Here is a 20,093-nt window from a genome sequence, read left to right on the forward strand (position 1 = left end):
TTCAGCATCTTAGCTGTAGAGGGCAGTGTCACTGGCCCTCACATGTGGGATCCGAACCGGGGCCCTCTGGCATCCCAAGCGAGCTCTTAACCATCGCGCCACTCGGCCGGCCCCCATTCAGTCTCTTGATACATGAAAATGGAGTAGTTTGCCCATTGTCTGATTGCCTCCTCTTTTTGAGGCCATAGATTTTAAGACATACAGTTTTCCTATAAGATCTTCATATGCCATGTTAATGGATGTCAGTCACTGTTTTCACAGCTCAGTTGTGCCATCTGGATAATGAGACTTATTGTAGATTTAACGTGTGGAAATCCCTCCCAGATATGGAGTTTTGGAAAGGCACCCTTAACCTGATAGTAATATTGGAGATATCTAAAAAGCCAGGTGCTGAGAATAGCTAGAGATGATGATCTCCATCACCCCACATTTATAGATTTCCACAATTCCTGCTTCTTTACACAAACTGCTGGTAGTCTGTTATAAAGTTATGTTTGTTATTCTTGTTTTTAATTGAAAAAGAAAAGGTAGCATCTTTGAAGCGACTATAAAAGTAAAGGAAACAGTGCTTTTCAAATATTCTATCCAGTATACATAATAAGAAGGGGAGCATGTCTTCTCTCTGATGGGGCCAACTGTAAATATGGCATGTCTTTGAAATCTCTTCCATAAGATATTTGTTCTAATAGAAGCATGTTACATAAATGTGACAGTCCAGGAGAATACATCATTCCATGATCATCTTTGTTACAGTAGCAAAGGACCATTGGTTACACCTGTAAAGTTTTAAGCAGCATTGCTGTGGTTCTTAAGGTAAGAGCTGGTTCAGAACTAGTAATTGTGCTGTTGTGGCTGCCTTGATGTTCTGAATCGATTCAAAACGTTTACCTTTCATGGTCTTTTTTACTTTGGGGAAGAGCCAGCAGTTGCACGGTGCCAGATCCGGTGAATAAGGTGGATGAGGACACACCGTAATGTTTTTATTTGACAGAAATTGCCATAGCAGAAATGGTGTGTGACATGGAGCATTGTCATGATGCAGGATGAAGTAAGGCCTACTTGGGGTGCGTTAGGCCTACTTAGGGTGTGTTATTTTTGTTTAGGAACCATTTTAAAGTATATATTTTGTTATATCTGGATATAGATGTTTATTAGAGGAGTTCTCTTTAGACTGATCTTCAGTAGGGTTGAAATATAAGTTTTAAAGGAGATTTTGTGGTTCCTAGAAAGCTTATTGTGGAGTATGTCATACAGCCTATTTAATTTTTTTTTTTTTTTCCCCTCAGAAAATTTGGTGAGCGGCCTCCACCTAAACGACTTACTAGGTAAGCATTGTATTAGTCAGCCTTTCACCCAAACATTTCATAAAAGTGAAAGATGCTGTCATTTTGGAAACTGTGTTAGGTGCTCTTGAAAAGAAATTAACCAAATATTGGTATCTAGATTATAAGCTTATTACCATCTTCCCTACCCTACATCACCCCCCCCCACCCCCGGCGCCAAAAAAAACCAAAACAAAACAAAAAACAGGATAAGAGGATATAGTTTAAAGGGGGGAATGAAAGCTTTGAATAAGTAATCTTGGGTATTATATAGTTAACATAACCAGGGCTGCAGTGTAAAGATAGCCTCCTATATCTAGCTGCATTTAGCCAGTCACAATTTGTTGATTACAAGTGGGACTTGAAAGATACTAAAATGCTTTTAGAAAAGAATTTTATGGGAAATACAAGATTTTACCCATTTTTAATGAGTCAATAAATATTTTAATTACAAATATTAAGTTTAAAAGTATTAGTCTTGAAAATGATTTTTAAAAGTTCTAACAGTCAGTGGTTATAAAATAAAAAGTAAGACACCCAATTGCACAGTTTCAGTCCTAGAGTTAATGCTAATCCTGCATTGTTAACATCTTCCAAGAAAATTGTATGCATGTAAAACATATTCCTGTCTTTTTTCTTTTTGAAGTCTGACATCACACCTGACCATTGTTCTGTACCTTTTAATGCCTCTTAATTGTACGTTTTTTACTTAGTTCTCTACATTGTCTTTACACTGCTTTTATTTAATATTTTACATTGAGGGTCATTTGGGTTATTTTCACATTATTGCTATTATTAAAAAAGCAGATGATGGGGACATGCCAGAAGGACTCACAGGGAGCCAGCTTGAAGAGGCTCCCTTTAGCCAAATCATGGGCACTGTGATCATCAAAATAAAGAATGAGAGTAATAAATTAAAACCCGTTTAAGAAAGTGACAGCTTAGAAGTCTATACTGAGTTTAAAAATGATTCAGTAAATGGAGGAGAGGAGACAGCTTTTCCTTACGGAAGAAATCCACCTAATAAATGTAGGAGTGATGGAACTGGGAAATCACAATTGGTAACCATTACAATGATAATTGTTCCCGTCAAAACATAAATGAATGCTTAAACTATGGGTTTAAAATCTGATGAGAAACAAAATTTTTATGTAGTCTCTAAGCATGCCCTCACAAAGTATGTATTAATTATAAAGTGCAAAATAGTAATATGACAGTGAAGAAACGTGGCAGATACCACCTTAATTAAGTGACCTAAATTAACACCACCAGTAATGGGCAAATAAATAGTACAAATAAATACTCTGCATCCTGAGAAGGACACATACATCACTTTTGTGGTGTTGTTGCCTAAATGCTTTAAGTGAAATGTAAGCATCAGGAAACATCAGAAAGACAAAAATGAGTGGCATTCTATAAAATAAATGGCATTTACTCGTCAAAATTTTCAAGATCATGAAAAACGAAAACTGAGGATTACCAGATTAAAGGAGAACAACAAGACTTGACAACTGAATTCTAAGTCCTGGACCAGGAAAAAATTTTTATTTTGCTCTAAAGCTGGAATTGGCAAATGTTTTCTGTAAGGGGACAGATAATAAACATGTTAGGCTTTTTGAGCCACACCAAATCTTTTGTGACTTTTCAACTCCATTCTTATATCCCCAGGTCAGCCATATAAATGAATGGCATGTCTATTCTAGCTCAACTTAATTTAGGAAAACTTGTGGCTATCCTGATTTGGCCTAAGGCAGTAGTTTCTCAAACTGCCCCCCCCACCATAAAGGACATTAGTGGGACAGTGGCAACATGTGAATAAAAGCTATAGATACAGATATTGTATCCGTGATAATTGTATTGTGATTGTAAAAGCAGTGTCTTGGATTTAGGAAATAAACACTGAAGTATTTTTGGTAAAGGGGCTTTATGTCTACAGTGTACTCTTAAATGGTTTAAAAGCCTAGTATACAAATATGGTAAAATGTTAACATTTGGGCAGTCTGGAGGAAAGGGGACTAGGAATTCTTTGTACTACTTGGGCAACTTTTCTGTAAATCTGAAATTACTTCAATATTTTTTTTAAAAAAACCTTTTTCAAAAGGCATTGCATAAATATTGCAGATTGAATGGGCTGGGAAAATAAAACTTGTCTCACAGGTCCATGTAAATATGTTTTCAGTTACTTTTATATATCATGAAGGAATTCTAAGTGGAATTGCTTAATTCACATGTATAGGCATTTTGAAATTTAAAATTTTAAATATTTTTATTTCATTACCAGCAGCAGTAGGTTGGAATGACTCCTAAACAATAAAATATATTTTGATGACTACATTAGTTACTTTAATGGATGCCTCTGTAAAAATAACAATCAATACAATGATAATATAAAGAAAAGGTTCTTTCTTTAAATATATACAATAATATAGTTAGGTCCCATCTACTTTATCATGATTTTCCATTTACCCTTTAAGCAATTATCCCTGTTTGGAAAATTTTAGTAGCTTTTAGGACTTCCGCCTCTGGCCAAGATGGAGTGACAGGGACTGGAATTACTCTCCGGCCTGAAACAACTAAAAACCCGGACAAAATAGATGAAACAGCGGTTTTCAAGATATTGGACGGCAGGCAAGAAAGGACAGTGGTCCTTGAGAGACAGGAGACAAATGAGGTGAGCCCTACGATTGCTCCAGCTTAGTGCCCGGAGAGAGTTTCCAGGACATGATGTAGGGAGAGGGAATCCAGGTGAAGCCCAGTGAGCACCTTGAGTTGAGGAGATGGAGCTTGGGAACTTAGGGAGGCCACGGTGGCTCGAGTTTCCAGGGCAGAGAACTGGAAGGAAAGTGCTGTACAGAGCTTCAGGGATCTGCAGGGGGTTCCCTCTAGTCTTTAGCTGAGTGTTGGTCAGCAGACGTGTGTGAGGAGACTACCCAAGGTTGGGGGTGGGAGTAACCAACCTAAAGAATTAGAGGAAAGAATTCCTAATGCTCACTCAGTACTACGAATTGTGCCTGTTCCCAGTAGCCAGTGTGGGAAAATGTTACAATTCACCGTGCATCAACTAGAGTAGTCAGAAGGGTTTTGCTTCAGTAGTGATGCAAAATTAGGCCTAGACTACATGCTGTCTCATTTCGCCTAACAACTTAAAAGCAAGATTGAAAGGATCAAACTCTTTCCAAGTAACTTAACTGTACCAGAACAGAGTTCAAGAATATTTACAGGAATAGACAATATCCAGCACTCAACAGTAAAATTCATGTGTCTCTAATACGTAATCAAGATATACCACTCATACAAAGAAGCAGGAAAAGATGAATTCATATGATGAGAAAAATCAGTCAATTAAAACCAACCCAGAAAATGATACAGATGACAAAGACATGAAAACAGTTGTTCTTTGTCTTCTATATGTTCAAGATGATAAGATCAGAGGAGTTTACAGAATTTTTTTTTTAACTAGTAAATAGTTTTATTTTTTGTGGTCCATACAATACAGACTCTGTTGTAACTATTCAACTCTGTTGTAGCATAAAACCAGCCATAAATAATATGTAAACCAATGGATGTATCTGTATACTGGAATACAACGTTCTTTCTAAAACAGGTGGTGGGTTGGATTTGGCCTATAGGCTTTAATGGTACATCCCTGAACTAGAGGAGAGATTGAACAAGTTAAATATGGGACATGGAAGATTAAAAGGGAAGATCCAAATCAGATTTGCAGAGATGAAAACTCAGTACTTAGATGAAAATACATACTAGATGGGATTAATTGCAGATATGCACTGCTGGTGAAAAGATTAGTGAACTTGAAGACAGCAATAGAAACTATCCAAAATAAATCACACAAAGAAGAGATCCTGGGGCGGTGGGGAGATCTTTGGTGAGCGGTGTTTTTTTTGTTCAAGTGGACTAACATACGTGTAATTGGAGTCATTGAAGGGGAGGGTATAACTAAAGGAATATGTGAAGAAGTAATGGCTGAAATTTTTCTAAATTTGATGAAAAATAAAATCACAGTTCCAAGAAACTCAGTGAGCCCCAAGCACAAATACTACACTGAAGCACATCATAATCAAATTGCTTAAAGTCAGCAATTAAAGAAAAAATGTTAAAAGCAACAGAGAAAGAAAAGATAAATTATATTCAGAGGAACAAAGAAGGATGACAGGAGGTTTTTCATCTGGAACCTTGTCAGGTAGAAGATTGTGGAGCAAGAGCTTTAAATACCCAAGGGGGTAAATCTAACAACCTAGAATTCTATATCCAACAGAGGCAAAACTAAGACCATTTTAGACATAAAAAAAACTAAAAAACAAGTTAATCATAAACAAGCATTGAGCTACAAGAGATGTTAAAGAACTCCTTCAAGCAGCACATTTATACCAGATGGAAATCTGATTCTGTACAAATTACTACTATTAAAAATGAGAAAGGTGACATCACTACAGATTCTGCAGGTATTTAAAGAATAACAAGCAAATATTATAGATAACTTTCTGCCAATAAATTCAACAACTTTTGAAGAAATATACAAGTTCCTTGAAACTAGCAAACTACACAGCTTATTCCACAAGAAACAGATAGCCTGAACTGCTCTATAGCTAAAGAAATTGAATTTATAAGTATATATCTTCCCACAGAAGAAAACTACAGGCTCAGATGATCTCATTGGAATTCTACCAGACATTTAAGAACTAAATCATGCCAGTTCTACACATACTCTTCCAGGAAATTGGAGAGTAGGACATGCTTCCCAGTTCATTCTTCAGGACTGCATTGCTGTGTTGCTTAAAGCAGACAAAGACATTACAAGAAAATAAAACCATAGACCAATCAATATTCCTTATGAACATAAGTATGAAAAGTCTTAACAGATTTTCAAAATGAATCCAACAATATGTGGAAGGGATAATATATTATGACCTAAAGAGACTTATCTCAGAAATGGAAATCAGTCAATGGGATTCAATGTATTAACAAAAAAGGAAAATCATGTAGTCTGTCTTCAGGGATTTAGGGAAAGCTTGTGACATTTATTCTTGATTAAAATTTGCATCCAACTAGGAATAGATGGAATTAACTTATTTTTAACAGTGGGTATCTATGAAAAAACTACATTTAATACCACACTTAATTGTGAAAAACAATGTTTTTCCTTTAAGATCAGGAACAACGCAAGGATGTCCGCTCTCACTGCTTCCATTTAGCTTGTGCCAGAGGTTCTGAATAGTACAATAAGGTCAGAAAAAGAAATCAAAGCCATCCAGATTGGAAAGAAAGAAGTAAAACTTTTTATTAGCATGTGTCATGATCATCTATATAGAAAATTTTATGGAATCTTAAAAAGCTACTAGAATTAATAAATGAGTTTAGCAAGGTTGTGGGATACACATGATCCACATATAAAATATGCAAAAATGAATTGTATTTTTTACACTAGTCATGAACAGTGGTAAATTGAAATTGAAAAACAATACCATTTACAGTAGCATAAAAAATATGTAATTCTTAGGGAAAAATCTGACACAAATGAATTATATACTGAAAACTACCAAACATTGCTGCAAGAACTTGAAGTTCTGAATAAATGTTCTTCAGGCAGAAGACTTGATATTATTTAAAGGTCACTTCTTCCCAAAATCATCTGTAGATTCAACATAATTTGAATCAAAATCCCAGCAGGCTTTTTTGGTAGCAGTTCACAAGCTGTTTCTAAAAATTTAAACAGAAATGTAAAATACCTAGAATACCCAAAACAACCTTGAAAAAGAGCAACAGTAACTTACAGTACCTGATTTCAAAACTTAATATAAAGCCACAGAATCAAGAATAGTATTGGTGTAAAGATACCCAATTAGATCATTGTAACAGAGGAGTGGCCAGAAGTAGCCCTTGAGATGTATGTTTTTTAATCAACGTGTAAAGGCAGGTTAGTTAGATAAAGGGTTTTTTAACAAAGGATTCTGGAACAGCTGCTTATCTACATGCTCCTCCTACTTGTATACACATACACAAAATAACTACAATCTATACCTAGAACCATATACAAAATTCGCTCAAAATACACCTAAATGTGAAACTATATAGCTTTTAGAAGAAGACATAGGAGAAAATCTTTGTGAGCTTAAGTGAGGCAAAATTTCTTAGATATAACACCAAAAGCGTATCTATGAAAGAAAAATTGATTTACTTCATCAAAATTAGGAATAAAGCATTGATATCCAGATTATGAGAAGAACTCTCAAATGGGAGTTTTGAAATGGAAAAATGATTTGAACAGATGCTTCTCCAAACCATATATACCATTAGAGAAATACAAATTAAGACCACAGTGAGATACCACTTCGCTCTCCTACACTGAGTGGGTATTGCAAAATAATTTGGCCCTTTCTTAAAAAGTTAAACACCCCTACCATATGGCCCAGCTGTTTATTTCATGCTTACATATTTAATCAAGAAAAATGAAAACATATGTATACAAAGACCTGAACACAGATGGTAGTGGTAGTTATAATAGCCATACAGGCGTAACCCAAGACACACCAACAGGTGAGTGGGTCAGCAATTTGAGGTATATTGTACAATGGATTTCTGTTCAGCAATACAAGAGATTAGACTATTGATAGAACATAGGTGAATCTTACGATAATTATGTTCAATATTCTTAAAAGGTCAGGAAAAAAAGAGTACATACTGTATGGTTCCATTTATATACAGTTCTAGAAAATGCAAACTGCTCAGTAATGCCAAAGCCAAATCAGTGGTTTCCTGAGGATGGGGAGAGGCAGGAGGAGGGATTATAAAGAGGCAGAAGAGAACTCTGGGAATGATGACTCTTTATCTGGATTGTGGTGATGGTGGTACATAGGCCAAACCTTACCAAAGTGTACTCTTGAAAATAAGTGCATTATTTTGTATTTCCACTAAATCTCAATAAATCTGTTAAAAATTTTAGTAGCTTTTATCCTTTAAAAATACCTTAAAAGGAATTAGTGTATCTTCTAAGGGAGAATTCAGGTAAGCTTTATTTCTTTTTAAATCTCTTTTAAGGAAGGCAAACATACAGATTTTTATTATTAATGTTAGGATAAAGCAAATTTAGTGAAACAGTTTGTATAAAACAAAATTGGAATGTAAAATCAATGACCAATTCCATGATTAAAAAATTGATTTTAAACCCAAAGTTAAAAATCAGGAAGTTTTCCATTATGATAATATAACACATTTAGGGGGTCCAATTGGTTCTTTTTAACCATTTATTTTTTCATTTCTCCTTTAAAGGGTTTTTTCCCTGTTAGGAAAATTTTATTGTCTTATTTAATGAGAAATTTTTTTTATTATTATTAGTCTCAGGTGTACAAAACAATGCAATAGTTATCCTTTTCACCCCTCACAAAGTGGTAACTCCCCTCCCCCAAGCTACTACCCCTCCAACAGCTTATATAGCTGTTACAATTCCATTGACTCCATTCCCACACTATATTCCACATCCCATGACTATATATGTATTAAATTATAGTTGACATATAATATTATTCAGTGGCAGCATCAGATATACAGTGCAGTGGTCAGGCCTCTATGCCATCCATGAAGCGGTCTCCCTAACAAGACATGAGGCCATCTGGCCTCTTAAAAAATATTTACAACATTATTGATTATATGCCCCAGACTGTCTTTTCTATCCTTGAGGCCATATTGTAGTTACCAATTTATGTTGTCTCGTCCCTTCCCCTTCTCCCTCATCCCCACCCCCTCCCATCTAGCAATCATAATCAGAAATATTTTTAAAAGGATTTTATTTCTCTTTTCATTGGGGGTGGGGTGGAGAGTTTAATTCAGAAAGGGTTTCTTTGATTGGAAAAAAAAAATCTTTTAAACCATTCTGTTTTTACCCCCATCTTCCAAATTAAACAATATTGAAAAAGCACCTCATTATTTAGAGGTTGGTCTTTTATAGTTTTCTAAGCACAATTCTTTCTACACAGAGTTTAAATTTTTTAAGAATAGTTAATGTATGTACTATTCAGCATCACCATGGATTCACTTTGTTAAAAAAAATACTACCTTCTTTCAGAAATATCTATGGTAGGAATTGAGTGTTAACTATTAAGGGCATCCCACTTTCTTGCAATAGTCCGTTAAATGTGGCTCACAGGTATAGCTGACTGGATTCAAAAACAAAACAATGACTAGATCTTATATACTAATTTATGGAAACAGATTTTTTGTTGTTTTTTAAATTGTGGAGGCTTCTTTTTTAGTAATTTAGATCCTGGTGTCATCAATGAAAAGACATTTGCAATGCAGTGAGGCAGTTTCTAGAATGCTGAGGTGTCACAGTGAGTGTGCCTACCCCTTTGTAAGAGTAGATCTGAGCTGTGAAGTTATGACTGCAAGACTGTGATTCATGCTTTAAAAAAACATAGATGTTATTCAGCTAAGTGACTTTGCCTTGTTGTGTCAATAACCAAAAGGTTAGAACTGGAATCTTGAAGACCCTTGCGTTGTAAACAACCTTTAAAGCATGTAGTCTTAACCTTCTTCCCCTCTGCAACACTCCAGTTTGGTATCTGCTAATTCATTCTTTTGCTTGAATTTGTTTAGTGTTGGGATTTCCTTCATAGGGTTCATTTCTTTAAGGTTTGCTGTAATTGTTGGAACTGTTTTATGTTGTTTTCTTTTGGGGAGCCGGCTGCACCTCAGTGTCTGACATGGCCAACCACACTGCCATTGTAATAAATTCTGAAGCTCTGACTGAGAAACAGATACTACTTTATCTTTTAGGAAATTTATATTCCCCTTTAGACACCCTCAGTAGGATAAAGATCTGACATCCCTCCCGATATTGATTATTTTATTTACCTTAATCAACTTAGTAAATCATATATATAATCATATATATATTACTATAATTCTATTTTATACACTAAAAGCAATCTTAGTCACACTGTTAGTCTCCTGATCTCTTAGTAATAAGCAAAGTATGCGCTCTGTGGTCTCAGGATCCTGCTCAGCTAATGGTGGGATAATTGCTGGGTAGCCATGGGAACCATTCTTCAGGCTATGATGCAGAGACTCAGCCTTAGCCACCTAGTAATTATAGGTAAAAGATCAGGACATAGTTAAGATAAGCGTAGAACAGGTCTAGGTCTCCCTGTTATCAGGTGCTTTCACTTTATATATCCTTACAAGCCAGTGTTCTGACGTAAAAGCCTCCTCCAAATGCTTGAATTTAATGTCCTTGTTTCCAATCTCAGCATTACATGTTTGATCAAAACCTGGGGGTGTACGAAAATCCAGCTGCATTTCTCCAAATCTGTAGTATGACATTTTATACATAAGACAATTCAACAAAGTGGGAGATCCTGCTTTGTCTACACGGAATTCTCCTTGTGGGGTGAAATAGTTACTTTCCCGAATGTCTTTTGGATGTTCCCCTTCAGCTATACTAACCATCCAGAGAAACTTGTTGATGTCATCACCAGAATAGCCAATAACCCCTCCAAAAATAACCAAAACATAATCTACATCGAGACGCCTCATGATTTTATAGGCTGCTGTTTCATTTGAAGACATAGCTTTTCCCACCAGTGCTATGTGGCTGTTATTCCGGGTGTTATTATCCACCAAAGTCGTTCTATTAGCCATTCCAGCTATCTGATACCCATAATCCCACCAAGGCATCTCTTGGACATGTTCATCTGTATTCTGCCTTAGCCAAAAGTAAGCTTCTCTAAAATCATCTGAGATACTCCTGGTGCCATCATGATTGTAAGAGGCCAGGACCATACTTGGACTGGAGTAGGCATTGCTTGTGACCCAGGTACAGTGGACGGCGAACATCATCAATAGCATCAGCATCAACATGGTGACAATACTTTTTATATTAGGACCTAATCCCTCTTCAGTTTTTTCCTGTTCTGTTACATGTTTCCTCACTTTACCTGCCTTATCATACAAATTTTCTGGGTTTCTTTTGTCATCCTCATCACTGCTGTCCTCCACAGGTGGGTTTTCCCTCTTCATGTCATCCCCCAAATAGTGCTCAAAAACATTTGAGAAGGCAATTGCAGACAGCACACAGACGACTGGAGTCAGAGTCAACATCAGCCGCACCATCACTCCCGCAAAGTAGACAGCACTGATTGCATACAGAGCAACAAATACTCTTTCGTCGTTAATATTTTTAATGCAGAACCATAGGCCTGCTGGGAAGGTACACACAAGAATATGTAGATCAAAGAAGAAAGACACCCAAGTCGTAGGCTGATGCTCAGACACTGATGCAATAATTGGAATGTGTATTTTTGCATAACCAGTATCCCACAATGAGTAAAACCTGCCACTCCATGGTGCAATGTAACCTGTGTAAGTCAAATAGATGACACTAAGAAACACAGCACCTGCAGCTACTGATACACCCAAAAAGAAAAGGGTCTGGAATTCTTGTTTTGTTAATGGGTCTCTCAGATACTGCAAGAAAGCATAAGCTTGCAGCAAGGCAAAGACACCTGCAGCTGCCATGTGTTCACTTGTTCTGATTGGCTGGAATCCCACAAAGGGTATCTGCATGGATAATATTAAACCCACAGTGTAGAAAGTGCTATACGTTATGTAGACTCTTTAGCTGTATCTCTGCATCAGTAATAACACAAATACATGCAGTGGAATAAGGTTGATAATAAACACAACCACCCCAAGCAGAGACCATACAGAAATACGATAAGCAGCAGCACACTGTCCAAAAAACTAACCCAGTTTTTACAGATTTTACCCACAAGTAGTATGTGAACTGAAGTGCAAAAATTGCAATGCCTTCATTATCAAAGGATCCAGCTACTGACCGAGAAATGTAACCTGGTGCAATAGCAATAAAACAAGCAGCTAAAAGTCCTGCTCCTTGGTTCCTCTGGTAAGCAAGAAAGTAGATATAGATGTAAGGCCTCTAAAAGTTGGTGCGAGGAACACACAAACATCTCTTATGTGAACTGTTATGTTCAATGTGTTTAAAATCCAATGGATAAGGCCAGCTGTTATCATCAAACCTGGGTAAACAGTATCACCTACTATTCTTCCTAGTGGATACCATGCCATTTCATCAAACCAATTTAAAAATTCATAGAACCCTGAGATACAAGATGATGTGTTGATCTATGGTTAAACCACGGATCGAACTCGTGAATGATGCTTTCGAGAGGCGCGAGCTGGAGCCGGCCAGCCAGGCCAGGAACTGGACGGTGAAGGAGCTCAGCGACTGCCAGCCCGCCGGCTGCGACTGCCCCGCGGACAGCCCTGCGGGGGGCCGCTCGCCACCTTGTGCGCGCGCTGGGCCCCAGGCCGGTGGCGGCCGTGCAGGCTGTTCCCCAGGGCCATGAGGCCGCTCCACGGGGACGAGGAGAGACGACTTGTGCTTGCTCTCCGGGCCCGCCGTCGTTTTCTCGGCTTATAAAACCTTCTCTGTATCACTTGGACTAACACGTTTTTGAAGTTCTGTATTGAAGCCCTGTCTCTTTTGTCTCATTCATTGTATCTGTACGTACCCCCTTGACTGCCCTGGTCCAACAATGGGAAAACGCAGTCCGAAGCTCTGTCTTAACTGACTTTGGAGGTTGCCACAGAGCAAGTAATAACATCTAAGGTGATAGTTAAGACATAGCTTTCATATCTGTTTCATAACCCATGTCAACATGGGTTATGTTTTATTCTTATTTGTGTATTAATTTTGGGATTCCATTTTCTTTGAGTAACACACCCCCCTTTTTTCTTTTGGAATTTCTTTTCTTCCACAGCATGAAATTTTGAAGTATTTTACCAGTGCCTAATGAGAAACTCTTAAAACAATGTATTCTCCTTATCTACCCTGGATTATAGCTAAAGAGCTCAAGACGCTACTTACTATGCCTGTTTATTATTGATCAATTTGTAACAAGAGAACCATCCATTTTTTGTATTATTGATTTAGGTCAGATTAATGTCTATTTTGACCTTTTTTTAATAGGAGGTTATTTTATATCACCCGTTAACAATATTCGTGTTTTTACCTAGTCAGAGATTCTGCTTTTCCTTTATCATAAGACAACCATGAGAAGCAAACACCATATACACTGAGTAGACATTAAATGAATTTAGGTTTATAGTAAAATAAAACCATAAAGTTAATCTGCATTAATAGTAATGCATGACTTTGCTCTATATATTTTGAACTAAGTAGTCAGCTAATTAGTTCATAAACGGTGAATAATTTATATAAAAGTAGTTTCAGCTAATATTCAACTTTTCTTAGGCCAGTCATATGTTTGTAGGGCAACTTGACAGAAGAAGAAAATGGGGTGGAAGGAAGGGTCTGGGTGGTCCCTGGGATTCGAGGAGCCAAGTTAAGAACCAAGGTAATGACCTACCTTCAAATGTCAGTACCCCCTGCTGTTACATGTTCTCAAAATTCTCAAGTCTCAATTTTTTCTCTACGCTCTCTATATGTAGCCTTAAGTAGGTAGTAAAATGGCTTATTTCCAAAATAAGTTTTTAAAATAGAACACAGAAGTGATGGTGACCCAATCCTTAACAATGTAACAGGCTATGTCTGTTTGGGAGGGGAAATAAAATCCATGAAGAGTGTATCAGAACTTGAAAGGATTTGTCTTGTAACTATATGACAGGATTTGAAGCAGTTTACCTATACGTTTCCTTTCATAGAATTCTGGGATATTATTTTTACTTTTGTTATAAAGGGGGAATGAAATGAAGTTTGCCAGTATGTATTCCTCTAGGAACATGAGCTGCGCTGTTTGGGCTTAGTCACCAATAGATACGGAAACCTAGTGTAGCGGCCTTAACGTTTCATTAGTATTGTGAGGGACTTTGTTGGTACTATTGCTAGATTATCATTTTCAAAATTGGCACTTGGGGAAACAGCCTCCTTGGAGGGAAAACAAAGATCTCCGTCTCCTAATAGTAGGGAAAAGAGTGCATACAGGTATTCCCTCTGGAAAATTTAAGACTGAGTAGTCCTGTAGTAGTGAAGGAATTGGTTTCAGTTTATTTGCTCTAGTTTCTCTAAAACTTCCTTGAGTGGGCCACTCTCCATTGCAAATCATAACTGTTGTGGAACTCACTTTGAAAAGCAGCTGAGATGGTGTGAAAGACTGTTAACTGCTGGAATCTGACAGAAATAGGGCAGCTCCATGAGAGTTTTTCTTTGGAGGGAGGGTGTTGGTGTGGTAGTCAAGCATTCTGAAGCAGGAGTGAGAGCAGTCCTGCTTGAACCTTCTGAACTTGCAAGGGCCCCCAAGTTTAATAACGAGGAAGAGGTATTTTTAAAAAAAAACTATTAAATGTCAACCAGTGGTATATTTAATTGATTAAAACATTTAGATAGTGTTATTATTCATTCTGTTTTGTAACATTTCTTTTAAAACCTTTTCATTTTTATTGCCTATTCAGGGCTCAGCAAATGTTTTCTGTAGAGACCCAAGTAGTACATATTTTAGGCTTTGAGGTCCACATACTGTCTCCATTGCGTAGACTTCTTTTCTTTTTTACAACCCTTTAAAAAAGTAAAAGGCATTTTGAGCTCCTAGGGAGTACAAAAACAGGCTGCGGGCATGATTTGCTGACCCCTGGCTTATAGTAGTGTTTCTTAGAGCATACTCTGCAGCTCTCTAAAATGTTGGCGTGTGGGGTGTGTGTGTGTGCTTTTACTATGGAAACGCTTGATAAAACAAAAATCAGTTTGTTTACTAAAAGACAATTCATATTGGAACTTTTGTTACTTGGATTTCACAAGTGACAAAAATCCAGTTTGAGAAGTATAGGCACTCAGCCTGCTGGTAAAGATGACTAGCTGGACCCCCCCATCCCGTTTTCTCTCCTAGAGTAGTGGCTGGCTATGGTCACACACACACACTCACACACTCACCCCCCCCCCATCCATACACATAGACAGACAGAGGTCTGGTTTAAATCACTTATTCACCCCTTGGCACAATCACAGAGGTGTATATGAGTGTAGTGAGCAAGTAAGGGGTCTATTTTCAGAATGCAGGGTGACGCCATAAGGACTTTCTTTTTGTGAATTTTGTTTGTCGTATTCAAGTTTGAAACTTACTAAGCAAACACAACCAAAAAATTGACAGATATAATGATAGACAGTTTAAACATGTCAAACTAGAATGGCATATGCCATGATTTTATGTCAGTAAAAATATTGATAAAAGTAAAATTTTTTGCTTTTCTAAATGGTTAACGCTTTCACGTTACTTCTTGCAAAAGTAGTTGCTCCATGGTGTTCTTGAAATAATTTTTAGTTGTTTTTTTATTCAGAATGCATATTTTATAAGGATTCATTAAATGAAATTAACAAAGAATATAATTAAAAACTTGTTAAATAGTATCTTCCAACGAATTATGAATTTTAACTTCGTCATTATTTTTTAACAATTTAGTAACACATAGTAACTCTACTGGTAAAATTCTTGCAGCACCTGTATTATATTTTTCAGTGATACAAATTTCCTGATTCTTTCTAAAGCATTGGATGATTTTGGCACCTTATTGTTGGAATATTTTTGGTTTTCACTAACCAAGTGGTCAACTCAGGTAATCTTCTCTTCTACCCCTGTGATATTGGCAATATTTAGAGACATTTTTGGTTGTCACATCTCGAGAAAGGGTATGCTGGCTTTCTGAAAGGTAGAAGCTAGAGATAACTGCTAAACACCATATAGTGCACAGGGCAGGCCCTTCACAACAAAGAATTATTTTGCCCTGGATGCCAACAGTGGTGAAATTGAAACCCTATTCTATTTGGATGAAAAGCACATGGGCTATATTAGTCCACGGGCTGTACTGTTTACTTGTGTTTCTTTAGAGTAGACTGTCTTTTTTTTTTATGAGCTCTTTAAATTGCAGAAATAAATTATCACCTTTTAATTGCCAGAGAGCATAATTGTTCACTATTAAGTAAAGTTTATTTTTTCTATTGAAAGAAACTATTTGGCATACTACTGTTACAAGACAGCTATTATTAATGATTACTTTAAGATTCTATTTGATTTTTTTCCCCAGGAATTTGTATTATAAAATATGAAGGGAAAGACAGGAAAACTGGAGCTGTCATCTTGCATTTATCGTAAACACCTTGAGATCTGAAAACATTTGTCATGATCATAATTTGTGAACAGTTACTTCCAATATGGGCAGCTAGCATGATAACCAGTGTCAGAGTAATTAGGCTCTCAATAAATCTTCAATGGGAAGATGGATAGATGTCCAGCTTACTTGATGTGTCTGCAAAACGCGGGTCTCACAAGTCCCGTGAGATGCCTGATCATTTACCTCCACGTACTTTTCACGTTCGCTCTCAAACTTCAGTGGAAGTCTAATTTCTTCTCTCACACTCTTCCTAAGAAAGTAATAGGTAGAGTGTACTGACACTTGACATTTTTAGTTTGTGGGACTGACTAACTTAAAATTTTTTTCTCTGAATGAGATACTACTTACTGTGTTTTCATAGGTTGAGAAACCTCAGGCTTAGTAAATGACAAGAGTTAAAAAGTTAGACCCCTGTCTGCTTCACACCAAAGCTGTGCTTGTAACCATGGAAATATATCTGATAGTACAGTTTTGTATTCAAGAGCCAGACTGCCTCAGTTTACCCTGGGTCTTCAATATCATTTTGGGAAAGTTATTTAACCTCTCTTGTAAAATTTGTTGCGGGGTCTAAAAGTAACAGTACCTTTCCTCCCACCTTCTAAGTTCTTCTAGCTGGGCTAATAAATTAACAGACAGATTAACAGGTGAAAAATCAAAATTTTAATACATGCGCATGGGGAATTCACATAAGCATGAAAATTCCAAAGGCAGTGAGGTAGCGCTGGGTATATTTTGGGACATTTTGGGACAAAGGAGAAAGGGGAGGATGGGGTATTAGATTTCAGAAGTGAGAGCGGGCTGTTTACAGGTACTTGAGGAAGAGAGGAACATACATGACAGGAACATTCTTGCTGGGCAACCCAGAAACAGTGAGACAAGGGGATGTTCTCTTATTTACCACACTAAATGCAAATTAGGCTAAGGCAGCACGCTAAGTTCTCCTTCCTGAAGCAGCCTTCTCCGTCTGAATCTCTTGGGCAGGAAAGGGGGAGAGTCAGAGGTTCTTTCTGAGGCTTGTTTCTTAATAAGCAGCTTAAAATCAATGCCCCCCAAAACCAGCTTCAGGGTTATAAAATTTTGTTTCCCTTCAGTATCTAGCAGTGTGTCTTAAAGACTTTGTAGCCTGGGGAGACAAGAAAAAAGATGTGAAATCTGACAAACATAGGAAGTAATTGCTAAATGATATAATAGAGACTACAAATGCAAATAGTAGAATTTAATGTCAGGAAATACATTTGCTACTTAAAATTTTTCTTTTCAAATATATTGCAACTTTCAAGTTGTATGCCAGGGACTGGACGTCTGTTTATATATACCTCTATTTGGATCATGTATTGCATTACCATTTGTTTTCCAAACTGTTGTCTTCACTGGACTTTTAAGAGATAAGGACTAATTCTCAATCTGTGGGACCCCGTATTCCTTGCCCTGCCTTGCAGCTCACAGGTGTTCAGTCAGTAAACATAAGTGTTGTCATCTGGATTGTCTCATTGGATCCCCACAACCGCTCTGTGTTATAGCAGTGTTATAACCTGGTATTATCCTATACAAAACAGGCAGGATATGGTTAAATGATTTGTCCCAGGCCACTTAGTGCTTACAAGTCTAGAATTCTCCACATTTAATACTTTACGTAGGTATCCCCTTTTGTGTAGGTATACAACGGTCATTTACCGTGTTTATAATATGAATAGAATAGCGTTTAACTTATTAAAAGTGTTTCTTGATGATTGTCTTTGAAATACCTTCGCTTTAATTTTGTAATGTGTAAAACATCTCCAGAATTGGGATTCTGCTAATTGCGAATTGTGAAAGATTGATCTGTGTAGACCTCATGTTCTCTATACTCTGTGGTATGTTTAGTAAAATAATTGAGCAAATGAATACAGTCAACATGTTGAACTTTTGATATGACTTACGCATAATAAATAGGTAGGTAGAGTACTTTTACTTGAAAGAATTAACATTGTACTCTTTTCCCAAATTTAATTCAGTTTTTCACTAATTTGAATTAGCTTTTATTAAATTTGGTTATGTATTTAGTAACATCCTTCATGGTAATTGTGTGTTTGTATATAAATGATAGGCCTTTCTTTGTCCATATGTAGGGTTGTTATTTTAAGAACATATAATAATAAGTTTGTATGCTCTAATGATTTGTTATGGCTTTGTATTCAATGAAAAACACTCATTCTAACACCTGGGAAAGAGTGGCTGGTGGGGATTTAGATAATTAAATATAAAGTATTGCATGTCATTAATTTTATAAACTTAAAAGCCAGATTAGTAATGCACATAGTGATTCTAGAAGTTGTAATTGTGGTTTAATTCAGTTACATCATAAATTCCAAGAATGAAGGACAGTGTCTTCTTCTAAAGAACAAAGTATGGAGTTGAAGATGAGCAGTATCTATTGCTCCGTTGCATAATATTCTTTCAATTTAGTTCATAGGTTTGCCTTCTTTTCATTTTTATATTTGCTTGTATAAAAAATAGTCATAAACATTTTTCTCATTACAGAGCATAGTAATATCCTAAATCTCACCCCTGTAATAGTAATGTTTATGTTGTGTTTTAGGGAAGCTATGCGGAATTATTTAAAAGAGCGAGGGGATCAAACAGTACTTATTCTTCATGCAAAAGTTGCACAGAAGTCATATGGAAATGAAAAAAGGTAAGATCGTTTTTTCTGGTGGATACTTCATTGTAGCTATCACATGAATTTGCAAATGATGTATTAACATGCAAGTTAGAGGATGGTTTCTGTTGGGTTATTTGCAAGGACGAAATGAAAAATTGGGGATTTGTGTCTATTGAAGGGGAAAAACAAAGTGAATTGTGGCAGGTTTAGTAACGATCATGTGGCTGAATGAATCCATGATGTCACAAAATGTAATAATCTATAATTTCTCTTTTGGGCTGCAAGATGTTCTATAAGTTTTTCTGTGATGTATTTGCTCATTCAAAAAGTAGCTTTCCTTTTGGTGGAAAAAAATGTAGTTTTATAAACAAGTGTGACCCCAAAAGTACTATTTTAAGAAGGAAGAGGCTGAGCAAAAACCTGAATTGGACTGTGGAGTGATTGTAAAAAAAAGAGCCCAGCCCTCTTCACCTTGATCCAGTGCCTATTCAGATTAAAAAAACAAACAAGCATCAAAACTGAGCTAGTCCTCTCATACCATACATGAATGTGGATACTACACCAATGACATAAATCAGATTAGCCAAAATTAAATTATAACAAAGTGATCTTTATGTTTAGTATTTACCACATTATTGTACTAATTTCAGCATGTTTGGTGAATGATTATGGACTTTTGTTGTTTGTCTTTTTACTTGGTTCTAGAACTTCCTTGTTAATTGTTTCTCGAGTCTTTGTCTTTCAGACGGCATTTTGTGTTAGCATTTTGTGGACAAATCCTTGCTTGTGGGGGAAGATGAAATACTTTTTTGCATTGACTAGAAAGGCACCAGACTCAAGCTGGACAAGGAATGGAAACTTAGGCTAGGCCCTTGGGTTGAAAGGAATAAGTGGAATCAGAGTTTGTGAGATAAAGGAAACCTTAGCATATGTATAAGAGAAGGGAACTGTTACTGTATAGTTAATTTACATGCTAG

The 20,093-nt window shown here is 36.6% G+C and overlaps 1 protein-coding gene and 1 pseudogene across 8 annotated transcripts in view; one reads left to right on the forward strand and one right to left on the reverse strand.

Annotated features, from left to right (window-relative positions):
- RBPJ (recombination signal binding protein for immunoglobulin kappa J region) overlaps positions 1-20,093 on the forward strand; it is a 211,125-nt gene that overhangs the window by 159,437 nt on the left and 31,595 nt on the right. For 4 of the 8 annotated variants that reach the window (XM_019642406.1, XM_019642404.1, XM_019642405.1 and 1 more), the window contains 3 exons: positions 1,287-1,325; positions 3,824-3,993; positions 19,054-19,149. In XM_019642406.1, coding sequence (XP_019497951.1) covers positions 3,917-3,993; positions 19,054-19,149 — 173 coding nt within the window. In that variant the 5' untranslated portion in view covers positions 1,287-1,325; positions 3,824-3,916. The remainder of the gene's footprint in view (positions 1-1,286; positions 1,326-3,823; positions 3,994-19,053; positions 19,150-20,093) is intronic. The other 4 variants (XM_019642403.1, XM_019642409.1, XM_019642408.1 and 1 more) reach the window with 2 other exon arrangements.
- On the reverse strand, positions 10,470-14,839 carry LOC109382685 (dolichyl-diphosphooligosaccharide--protein glycosyltransferase subunit STT3B pseudogene; annotated as a pseudogene).

The sequence above is a fragment of the Hipposideros armiger genome, unplaced genomic scaffold, assembly GCF_001890085.2.
Source record: "Hipposideros armiger isolate ML-2016 unplaced genomic scaffold, ASM189008v1 scaffold_68, whole genome shotgun sequence".
In the NCBI taxonomy this organism is placed as follows: Eukaryota; Metazoa; Chordata; class Mammalia; order Chiroptera; family Hipposideridae; genus Hipposideros; species Hipposideros armiger.